Below are 12,451 nucleotides of genomic sequence, written 5' to 3'. Positions count from 1 at the left end.
GGCAGCTTTCCAGCCACTCTGCCCCAAGCCTGTAGCGCTGCATGGGGTTGTTGTGGCCAAAGTGCAGGACCTGGCACTTGGCCCTGTTGAACCTCATACAGTTGGCCTGGGCCCATCGATCCAGCCTGTCCAGGTCCCTCTGCAGAGCCTTCCTACCCTCGAGCAGATCAACACTCCTGCCCAACTTGGTGTCGTCTGCAAACTTACTGAGGGAGCACTCGATCCCCTCATCCAAATGATTGATAAAGATAATGAACAAGACCGGCCCCAGTACTGAGCCCTGGGGAACACCGCTCGTGACCAGAAGCAAAAATGTAGCAAAAATTTTGTAGAAAAAAAAAAAAAAAAATCCTTATTGAAATCCATGGAATAATTACAGGCCCCATATAAAAGTATCAAGAAAAGATGAACTGTCTTGAGCTCCAAAAAACTGGTAAGCTGGAGAGAGAGAGAGATAACTGAGCTCCAAAAAACTGATAAGCATCAAGAGAAAGAGAAGAACTAGAAACAAGCTCTAACAATAAGAGCATCACTCTTATATAGGAAAAGCCTGGTCCAATTAAAGACAATCCTAACAAGTTAAGACTCTGTGTCATCATTATACAACAATAATAAATGACAACTAGATCCCACATACTACATTTCCTGAACTTATACTAAACTAAGCTAAGTTCATAGTATCTGAACAACTCAAAACAGCAAGAAAGAAATTCAGTAGTACAGTAAATGAAGAACTCTGCAGCACTCAGACTCATCAGAAAGAAGAGAAAGGGAAAGCATTATTCTCTTCCCAGCATCTGTATCATAGCATGGGGGGGTGACAAGACACCCCAGTTACCAACTGCAGCAAGGATAAGTGGCTTTAAGGAAGCCTTCTTTAACTATTTTGATTTTATTTTTAGATAGTACTAAAATAAAGCAATAGATATTTTTTAAATTGCCCAATAGTATGTAGAACATAAACAGATATTTGATATCATTGATTTGGATCCTAAAAGATACCAGTATCTTTATGCACAGTACCTTGTTGACCTCTGCTAAAAAGGCTTACACAATTACTCAAAGTTCATCACTTGCATGGACTGCAACTCTGCAGAACAAACAAGACAGATAAATTCTTACTGTGATCTATTCAGACTGCAAATCTGTCTACAGATATGCCTTGTTGGGGTGACCCTGGTAAAAAAATACTGTAAAAAGAGTAAAATACAGTCTAGAGCCCAACATGATGTAAGCTACAGTCATCACACAGGTGTCCATACAGATTCAAAACCTTACAATGAGACCCTGATTCAAAAATACTTTACAGAACTACCACTGCTCTCTGTTTCCCAACACATATTTTCCTCCTTATTCCCTACCCTTCACCCCCTACCTTATTTCCTGCCTCCATCATTGTAAATCTGGACACTGGGTCCCACTTCCTCTTCATTTTTACACCAGTGTAGCTCCAGTTACCCTACCTTGGCACACTACTCAGAGTATAACAGAGCTCTTTCACATCATTTGAGTAACTGCATATTGACCATCACCTTCAGGGAATTTTTACTGGTCTGTTAATTACAGAGTAATTTGGCTGCGATGTTTGCTCACTCCGGGGTTTATTTTGGGAGTGGTGGTGGTGATTTTGGGGTTGATTTTTTGGGTTTGGTTTTTTTTTTAAATTCGTTAGCAGTCTGTTCCTAAGTACTTGACTATGGCTTGCACATCAAGGACGAGGTCCAAAGCACTGCTAATTCTACAGTTGTCTTTCCACTGCAGTGACCTCAGAATTAAAAGTATTACGATGGTGCCGAGGGAAGAGCTACAAATACCAGATGCTACTCAACACAGGTCATGGAAGAAGTTAGTACAAGGACTTACACTGGGCATGTACCTGCTCCTCTCCTACAGTCCTCTCATGTCCCTACCTCACCAGCACTACTATACTCAGCTTCTTCCCTACTCTTTAGTATTTCCCCTAGCTTCTTTGCTGCAATGGTCTCTTTGGTTCAACTTCAGACAGAGCACATAAGCAGCAGAGACATGCTCACATGGACTGATTTCTTAGGGGGCCATTAAATACACTGTATGACTATCAATGTCAGACTTTTATCTTCTTCCTCATTACAGTAACCCCTTCTCATGCCTGCCTCACAACTGGTAGGCCAAACGGTTTTGTGGCTTATTTGGCATCTCACATTTCTTATTTCTCAAACCAACCATCTTTCCCATTACACTCCATGTCTATTTTATCAGAAAAATTAAATCCTCCTTACATTCCTGAAAACAAACTGATACAAATTGCAGTACTCTACCAGCTCCTTTAACTTTCTAATAAATTTATAAATTAATACCACCTTATTGTCTGAACATACATTTTGAAGGCTTCCCTAAGGCTAACACTCAAAGACGAGATTCTTTCTCCATAAGACACAGAGCCTTCAAGTACGTCCTGAAGCTCTTAACATGAGATCCTGCATGCCTACGATACTCAGTAGCTCAGTGTGCTGCCAAGCACACTCAGACTGTTCAAAGGCAGTTATGCTGTTGGAAGGCAAGTGCATACAGAGAGGATTGTGCTGACATGCATTTCCATGCCCAACTGTTGCACAGATACAGCCAATTTTGCACCCTATTTCAGAAACAATACTGAAAAATTACAAAGAAAAGGAAATAGTGCTGTAGGATTGCTATTGCCATTTTTTTTAATAAGGCTTTTCATAGAAACAAATCAAAGCTATGTTCTTGCTACCATCGTGAGCCATCTCCTATACAAGCCAGGCACAAAAAATTATTTTACTGGATTCAGATTTTTTGCTTCTCTGCTGCCCTAATGTTGATAATATTATCAGCATTATGGGCATGAGAGCATGGGCACCTTGAGAATAAGGTGCCACTGTAATAAGCCCTACCCCTTCAGTGAGAGGTAGTAGTGCCCTGGAATACGCATCAATATTCTGTTGTGAACACTTATGCATCTGAACGCTTCACAATACTCATGATCACAATACGGAAATATTTAACATTTGGTAAACTGAGACAGAAGGTGGCAAATTCTCTGGTAAAGGAGGGAATCAAACTCCCATGTGCTGATACTAATCAGTGGACCATCCTTGTTTTCAGGACTGAAATGGATGAAATGGATGGGAGAAGAAAGCACCTACCACAAACTGATACCCAAATTACACTCAAAATTCAGGTCTCCTGAAACCCAGTTTATTGCCATTTAGGTTACACCAGGTGTTGTACTAATACTCTGCTACTGAAATGAGGCTTGAAACAAAAGTTTACCAAACAGAAATGGCTGTTAATCAGGCAGAGAAGCCTCACCTGAATGAGATAGTGAGAACATAAACTGAGAAGCTCCAGCAGCTGCAAATGACTCCCAGCTGCTAGGACATCCTGTATCACCCCTGGTTCCAAGAGGATCTGTAAAGAAGAAAATGGAAGGTTTGTCATGTAGAACTCGGAGTACTTGTAGAAAATACTACAGGTCTTTGTTATTTCAGACATTTAAGTCAAGATAAAGAACAGAAAGGATACAATTAAGCGTATAGATAAGTCTTTGCAGGATGGGGACAGAGGTTTTAAAGTTCACCTGAATTGCCCAAAGGATTTTTAAGCAGATTTTCCTGTGAGAGTCCGTAAGTCACATTACCCCCTAAATCCTTTAAAACTAACTTCATGTTATTTATTTAAAAAGGAGACTTTTCAAAATAACTGCACTTCCTTTTGTTATCCATATACCTGGATGCTTCCATATATACTGATGAATCAGGCCAACAGAACTGACTCAGAAGTCTCCAGTATTAATATTATTCATGCCTGTAAAAAATATACAGGCTAGGAACACCCTTCCCATTCTGCATGGTACCACTTCATAATTTTCCTAACCACTGTCTTCATTTTACAGAGCAAGGCTGTGAAGGCACAGAATGAGCATGCTGCTGGGGAAGTGCCAGAAAGGGCTTAGAAACCAAGACTGATTATCCTGTCACTTGCTCACATGAAACTCCTACTCATTTCAATTAAAATCACACACAGGCAGCAGCCAGGATAATTGGGCCTCAGCTCCTAGCCTGCTGTTTTGGGGTCAGCTTGTTAGAGCATCCCTTTCAGGACACAAAAAAGTCTTTGGGAATACAGACACTGGTCAACTTCTTATCAGCAATCACATCACAAACTATCCAAACTAATATTATATTTAAATATAAGTGGTGCAGCATCCAACAAAAATCAGAAATGCATGAGAATAATTTTTCAAAGACAGTCAGTTTATTCAGTTTTATCCTTGTTGTATTTCCCCTGGCAACATTGGTTTCACACCACATGAGGTCAGTCTCTCACTGCTCCACAGGGAAGTAAAGCTTTTTTTTCAGATCCTTTTTCTTCTGCCCACACAATTTAGTTTTATCTCATAGCATCATTTATGTCTCAAATGCAGTGGAATAAGGAGGATGACAAACAAAAGGAAAGACACTCATCTGCATCTTTTGCAGTTAAACTGTTTTTGAGGGAAATGAACAAAACACGTATGCATTTCTTCAAGCAAAACCACAAATTATCTCCAACATAATGGATATATTAGGAACAGGAGAGAAGGGGATTGGTTCTTGCTTATATCAAGAACTCATATTGAGTTCTGTCAGTGTATGACATGCTTAAAGCTTGTGCACATCACTATATATATTCATACTAGGTTTTAAGTGAACATATATGCAATCTACATACTGTATAAAAGTTCTTTATCTCACCAGAAAGACATGTAAGGATCTTAATGTAAATGAGAATCAGGCCCAGCACAATCCAGGTTTTTGGCTGGTGCTAATGAGGTTGCTATGCATGACAAGAGGTAGTTCAATGGAAAGCTAGAAAGGATTTCAGTTACAAAAATATCTCCAACAGCTGTATTTAAAAAAAAAAAAAAAAAAGAGCAGCACTGCCAAATATTTTCAAGTGAGAACTCAAGGTCAGACTGACAAAACAAGCTGGTTTAGACCTTGCAGTGTTTGTTATTCAGACATCATTTACACTGAGGAAGTTGTCATCTGATGTCATATTACTTACTAAGTGCCAGCCACCAGCTTAGCATTGTTAAAGACACAATATGAAGAAAACCAGAACCCTAAGCAGATTACTACCTTGTAGACAAACTATATTTAACTGTGAAAATATTAATGTATTTTAAAGCTACAGCGATCCATTTACAAATAATATTAGTAGCATTATGAGATAAGAAGTAGGACAAGAGGCAAGGAGGGTGACTGGTTACTACCTAGAGGTGATTTGCACAAAGTCAGCAACAAAAGTTCATTTCAAGGTGGCAGACGTATTTCTTACATGTTTTTCCATTTCTTATAGCTTTCCTATACCATGCAAGATCTATTCTGCTGAGATAACATATTCACCTTTGTGTTTCCCAAGATAACTGAGGAAAGTCTATTTTGTCTCTTCCCAAGACTTTGCCTTAAATGGAACTATCTGAATTTTTATTCAATACTTATTTGGATATAGGCAAAATTGCTAATTCATCTGTGCTAAATGTTCACCATCAGCAACCTGCATGCTGGGGAAACCCACAAGAAAAAGTGAACAACAAGTAAAGAAGGAAGAAAATATTGCAAGCCTTCCTTCTACTGAAACTGGGGTAATTCACAATTTTTCCACACCTCTCAGCTTCTATACATTAATACAATTACAGCATAGCTGTTTATATGCTATATAGGCCATCCAGCTGAATCTTAACAGTAAATGCACATAAATACCGCTATATGCACACCACAAGTACACACAGTGACTGACTCTCCTCTGTTTTTCTAACCCTCAAAACAAGAGCTCTGAGGACTTCAGAGTGATGCTTATTGAAAATTAAGGAGAGGGAAATTAAGATCTACTTTGGATTCACACCTTCAAAATTCATCATGAATTATTAGTGTGAAAACTAAAGAGAGCAGCTTAATCCTCAACCCAAGGGTTACAAGGCATCATTATCGGGGCAGAAACTCAGAGTAATTTGGAACCATCGACAAACTTCGCAATCTTCACCAGTGAAGGATATGCCTTTGTGTGACACAAGCCACCTTAAGACTGGTTTCTGTGCTATTTTTATATTAAGATTAATTAGATGCAATTTGGGTATTGCACCTGGCTGCATCTTACAATCAATCCTCTATTCAACCCTTATTTCTGAGGGTTAATTTTCATCACGCTCTCAACTTTTCTCTGGCCCATGATGCTACCCAAGAAAATCAGCTTAACCACCTTCTCCCTGTGTACAATAGGCAGATCTTGCAGATAGCCTGAATAACTTACTTTCCTAAGCCACCAGGTCTGACGTACTGCTCATTTTCAAACTGATCTCCTTTGTCAAGCTATATTTCTCCTCTCCCACAACGACTGTGTTTTCAAACAGGAATTCTGCTCTTCAAGGCAGCCGTTCTACCCTCCATCATCCCACAAACCTTTCAGAAAGCACGCACTAAATCCAGTTCACTCCCTCTTGTGGTCAAATCCGTAAGCCAAGGGATAGAAAGGATGCAAAAATTTGGTGTTTCTTTGCAACAGAATGCTGAGTTCACAAGATCCAGAAAGGCAGATTACACAGTTTCTTAGATCCACATTTCTTAGACACACAATTTAATCTATATGGAAATACATCCATTTATGCTTTGTTGATATATTGAGGAAAGCTGCTCTGCAAATGCAAGAATTAGAAACTTTTGTAAATTAAACCTGAGCTTCTGAAACACAATTCTAAGGCAGAAAAGGGAATTCTATAATCAGCCTCATGGTCACAGATACACATGGCGCTGAACACCCCCCTGTACATCTGCCCTCCAGGCAGCAGTTCTAAAACTGGAATTCATTCCCCCTTCCCCCAAGATTTCCCTCTTCCTTTCCCAACTCACCCTGCATCCCCTCCAACCCAGTACATCTTAGGGCTCTGGGTAAGTGTGGAAAATATTAACTAGGATCAAGCATTTTGCCTCTCTCTTCAATCAGTTTTCCTTGGGAGACTTCCGGGCAACACAGAGCAACTAGCAGCTACGACTTCTTGGGCTAGGAGCAGTATAGGAACCACCATCCTTTCTCAAGGACTACTACTCATGCCCCACCTCCACATTGCCCAGACTGAGAACATCCTCCTACTCTGTTAATGCCTCTCGCCCCCCTATAACCAACAAACCAGTATAGGCCAACAAAAAAGTTGTATGGTTGTAGCGAAGAGGGCAGTAATGGACAAAAGAAAGTGAGGAGGAAACTCCTTAAACTGTCCTTCCCAACAAAGAAACTTACAGCCTAAGGGAGAAGGTAAGGTCCAGATTAACTATCACCTCTATGGAGTCTCATGAGGTTTATATCCGGAAAGAACAATTAGATCATTTAATCTATTCCCTGTATATCGCAGGCCATTATATATTATATTATATATTATATATTATAAAACACTAAACTAAAGCTGCTTTAGGCCCAAGGAGGCTAAACTGTGTGCCCAGACAAAGATGGAGAGATTGAGGATGCACTTCTATCACCTTCATTCCAGCTACTCATTTATACCCCTGTATTTCCTTCTTGTTTCCATACAGCTGTCTGTGGGGCCATGGAATAAGTGAGGTGGTGGCATGATTCACATTAAAAATAAACCAGCATTACGCTATAACAGTAAGGAAATACGTAATGTCATGTCAGAAAATTCTAGAAAGTAAACCATATGGAATTTAACACAAAAAACAAGAAAAAAAATTCCCAAGATTCCTGCCAGTCTGATGCAAAAGAAAATTCCTTCTTGACTCCACTTGCAGTGATCAGCATTTCAAACCAGACAGGCATCTAACAAAAGTACCACTTGTTTTTCCCCTCTAGAGACCATTCTGCGTGCTTCAGAGCACTCAAAAAAAGTAACTTTACTTTTAGAGCAATTTAGACTGCATTTCACTCACAACCAGTTAGCACTTCTACCTGTCTCCCTGTTCGTTCGTGCTTCAGTTGAATCCTGAGCTCCTCACACGTTGAGAAGTGCTGCTTCAGAACAGTGTGAGCAGGGGAAGAATGTTCTAGTCCCCTGCGGGCAACTGCCCAAAGCCCTGGCACGTAATGTTTGATAGTACTTGTTACAAAACCCAGATGCCTCATTAGCCAATGCCAGAAGGAATCATGACCAGCATTTCTCTGATATAAGTCATAATATTTTTCCAGAAAACTAAATGAAAATCTATGCCACATGCACAGCATATAAGTCACAGAATCATAGAATATCTCGAGTTGGAAGGCACCCGTAAGGATTATCGAGTCCAACTCCTGGCTTCTCGCAGGACTACCTAAAACTAAACCATATGACTAAGAGCGTCGTCCAGACGCTCCTTGAACTCTGACAAGCTTGGTGCTGTAACCACTTCCCTGGGGACCCTGTTCCAGTGACCGACCACCCTCTCAGTGAAGAGCCTTTTCCTATTGTCCAGTCTGAACTCCCCCTGATGCAGCTTCATACCATTATGAAGTAAGTACCGTTATTGTAAGTAAATACCATTATTATAAGTAGGACTTCAAGCAAATTCACTATTTTCCAGGAAGACGTTCATTATTTTGATTACTTTCAGCTCTGACTCTTTCAGGTCACTTACCCAAGAAGGTCAAACATCACAATACAGCTTTGCAATACACCTCATCCACAAGTGAGCTAGAAAGGATTAACAGAAGAAGAGGTGCTAAGATATTGAGAGCTGTCTCCCCGGGTCTTAACTGCAAATGGCAGATGAAATACTGGTTGATCACCAGAAAAACCATCACCATCAAATGAAGGGGGCATTTGAAGAGGGATGAAAGCTAAGATTCTATAAAGGAATCAAAGCAATTATCAGGAGAAATAGTTGTACTTACAAATATTTATTTCTACTATTTCTTTACTGAGAAGACCTTTCACTCTTTCATGTTTTTTGTTAAAGAAATAACTAAGCTGAAGTATTTGACTAAGAAAGAGAAAGAACAATTTCACAAAGGAGCTGTAAGATAATACTTTAACTAACCATAGGTTTGTGTGCATGAATTTGAAAAATCACCAGACGGTGCTCCTACCAGTTCACGAACCTGTTTGGTAAAGTGATAATAGCTGTTACAGGATGACAGTTTTTAAACTAACTGAATACAAGGTAAAGTTAGTAAATAAAGGCGGTAATTAAATAGGACTCACATTGATAACGCATTAAAGTAATACTGACAGCAACCCAACCACATGAAATAACACTGTATCTGAAAATAACATGAATTGTTACAGATTTGTAACTAGAATAATATACTGATATCACCTTTATTAAAGACTGCTGCTATGTTAGCATTTTGTGAGTAAAAGAAAATCTGTTAAATATCCTAAGAAACAGAAAAAGTTTAAAGCCTATTTCTGATTCATTATAAATGCAACTTCATAGGTGGCTTTCAAGAAAAGGAAACATTTCAACATTCTTTCTATAGGCAGGGTGTAAGGCTGTGTTAATCTTGGGCTAAGAAGATACCACAGGACGACTTACCCCAAAATTTGCTTTTGGAGAAAGAGCTGAACATAAAACATCTCTTACATTAGGGCTGTCTCACTGATTCTTTTGTTTCAGCTTTGGTAATCTAGAATAATTTTATAACTTCAAGAAGACAACTTAATTTCTATTAATACAGAAACAAAATATTATGGTTTAGAAAAAGAAAGAGACACCAGCCAGTTAGGAAAACAGGACTTGGTCAGGAGAACTTGGTATTAAGCCCTATTAAAGCTGCTGGTTTGCTGTGTGGTCTTTGGAAAGTTATTTTCTCCCAAAATAATCTCCTGTCTATGATGCAACAAAGTAAGGATAGCAATTACTTGCTTTTGTAATGTGTTTTGAGGTCCTCAAACAAAATTTTCTCTAAATGCAAAATTTTTCTATTACTATAGACTAGACATATGATGCATGAATTTGAAAAATCACCAGACGGTGCTCCTACCAGTTCACGAACCTGTTTGGTAAAGTGATAATAGCTGTTACAGGATGACAGTTTTTAAACTAACTGAATACAAGGTAAAGTTAGTAAATAAAGGCGGTAATTAAATAGGACTCACATTGATAACGCATTAAAGTAATACTGACAGCAACCCAACCACATGAAATAACACTGTATCTGAAAATAACATGAATTGTTACAGATTTGTAACTAGAATAATATACTGATATCACCTTTATTAAAGACTGCTGCTATGTTAGCATTTTGTGAGTAAAAGAAAATCTGTTAAATATCCTAAGAAACAGAAAAAGTTTAAAGCCTATTTCTGATTCATTATAAATGCAACTTCATAGGTGGCTTTCAAGAAAAGGAAACATTTCAACATTCTTTCTATAGGCAGGGTGTAAGGCTGTGTTAATCTTGGGCTAAGAAGATACCACAGGACGACTTACCCCAAAATTTGCTTTTGGAGAAAGAGCTGAACATAAAACATCTCTTACATTAGGGCTGTCTCACTGATTCTTTTGTTTCAGCTTTGGTAATCTAGAATAATTTTATAACTTCAAGAAGACAACTTAATTTCTATTAATACAGAAACAAAATATTATGGTTTAGAAAAAGAAAGAGACACCAGCCAGTTAGGAAAACAGGACTTGGTCAGGAGAACTTGGTATTAAGACCTATTAAAGCTGCTGGTTTGCTGTGTGGTCTTTGGAAAGTTATTTTCTCCCAAAATAATCTCCTGTCTATGATGCAACAAAGTAAGGATAGCAATTACTTGCTTTTGTAATGTGTTTTGAGGTCCTCAAACAAAATTTTCTCTAAATGCAAAATTTTTCTATTACTATAGACTAAAGACATATGATAGAACATAATTACAAAGAAGAAAGATCCAAGTCAGCGAAGCATTTCAGTATACATAGGACTCCAACTGTGTATTTGTATTTTTGTTGAATTAGGATCACAATAATCTACTGCAAATTAAACCCAGTGTTCTTGCAAAATTCTTCTTTCTTGAAACTATACCGCAGTGCCTGTCAGCCAATTCAAATGATGGTATCGCTTAGAATTTATATATGTATATGAGATCAACATAAATGATGTAGTTTGCTGGACCTAAATTTGAGGAAGAATGCAAGAGCCTCATCTAAAATGAGGAGCCCCAAAATTTCAGTTCAAACTGCTTATTCAGTCCCACGGCACTTGTAAGTACCTGTTTTCAGCACTGAAACTTTTCAAATGCCCAAAGGTTTTCTTTTGATCAAAAGCACCTTGTCTTGTAACGATGAGTTACCTACACTGGCCTATTTAGGGGTTATCCCATTCCTCCAAATGAGATTATGTCTCTTGGTAACAGAATAGTTAAAAACATATACACACAAAGTCAAAAAGAGCAGGCAACAGTGCCCATGACTCTCTAACCCAGTGGTTAAGACTCTTACTTAGAAGGAACTGTGAGCTCCAAACCCTGCACCAAGAACTGTTTCTCTATATTAATTTCTAAAATATATAGTTCCTGTATAGATTATACTTCATTCACCTTCCTTCCAATGCACATCTGACACTTACAAAATGCCCCCGTGAGGAGGAAGTGCGAATAATCTAGTCACTGAGACTCTGGTCTGGACTTACTGTTGCCAGCTGTGAAGTAAAAGAGAGGATGACCTTAAAGCCATTTTATGAAGAAAGGATACATCAACTACAACAGGAAGAGAGTTGTATGTCTGAATTCTGAATATGGGGAGTACATGGTAAAATGCCTAAGGCCAAGAGGGAATGTATTTAAGACTTTTTTTTTGCCAAATATTTCATTATTAGAGGATTACTGAGAGCCTACATGCATAGAACAAAACCAAATTCTGCTGCTATTCCTTTTGTTAGTTTTTATTTATTTCTATACCAACATTTCTTTCTTTGTGATGATTAGGGACCATAGAGATGCATTAATTCAGTTGCAATTATGATATTATTTATATTTAACTTGAGTTTTACTACAATCTTTTCTTCTGTTGAACAATCAATTTTCCCTTAAAAGCAAAATATTTCCAGCAGTAATTACGATAAGGCACTGTTTGCCTAAGGAGACAGGAAGATAAAGTTGGTATTTTAAGTCCACAGGCATATTTCAAATTAAAAAATAAAAATAAAAAATGCAAGGAAGACAGAGTTTTATTTCAGATTGCAATGTCACGCTAAAAATTAAATTTCTTCATTTTGATAATTTTCAAAAACTGCAGGCATCAAATATTGCCATCATGCAATATTAAATATTTCCACCAGATGTCTCCAACATATTGTTTTACATAGAAAGTTACATTTGAGTTACTATACTTCCAACTGAATGCAAGTTTAGCAAAACATTAAAGAAATATAGAGAAGAAAGCTGACACTAAATATTTATCTGTTTAGGCATGGATACCTTAGGACTGTCCCTAAATTCTTGTCACTTCCACCATGTTACCTAAAGAAACAGCAATTTTTTTGACTAACATTTTGGCCAAAC

General features: G+C 38.2%; 1 protein-coding gene across 7 annotated transcripts in view; it reads right to left on the bottom strand.

Moving 5' to 3' along the window:
- The window catches only part of KLHL32 (kelch like family member 32), a 99,661-nt gene that overhangs the window by 61,448 nt on the left and 25,762 nt on the right, over positions 1 to 12,451 (bottom strand). For 5 of the 7 annotated variants that reach the window (XM_009275399.1, XM_019471050.1, XM_009275403.1 and 2 more), the window contains one exon: positions 3,313 to 3,411. The exons of the other annotated variants lie outside the window; for them this stretch is intronic. In XM_009275399.1, the coding sequence (XP_009273674.1) occupies positions 3,313 to 3,411 (99 nt within the window). The remainder of the gene's footprint in view (positions 1 to 3,312; positions 3,412 to 12,451) is intronic. 7 annotated transcript variants of the gene reach the window in all.

This window comes from Aptenodytes forsteri, unplaced genomic scaffold (assembly GCF_000699145.1).
Source record: "Aptenodytes forsteri isolate BGI_AS27 unplaced genomic scaffold, ASM69914v1 Scaffold384, whole genome shotgun sequence".
Taxonomy (NCBI): domain Eukaryota; kingdom Metazoa; phylum Chordata; class Aves; order Sphenisciformes; family Spheniscidae; genus Aptenodytes; species Aptenodytes forsteri.
Note: the sequence above shows the minus strand (reverse complement) of the source record. Positions and strands in the feature narration are given on the sequence as shown.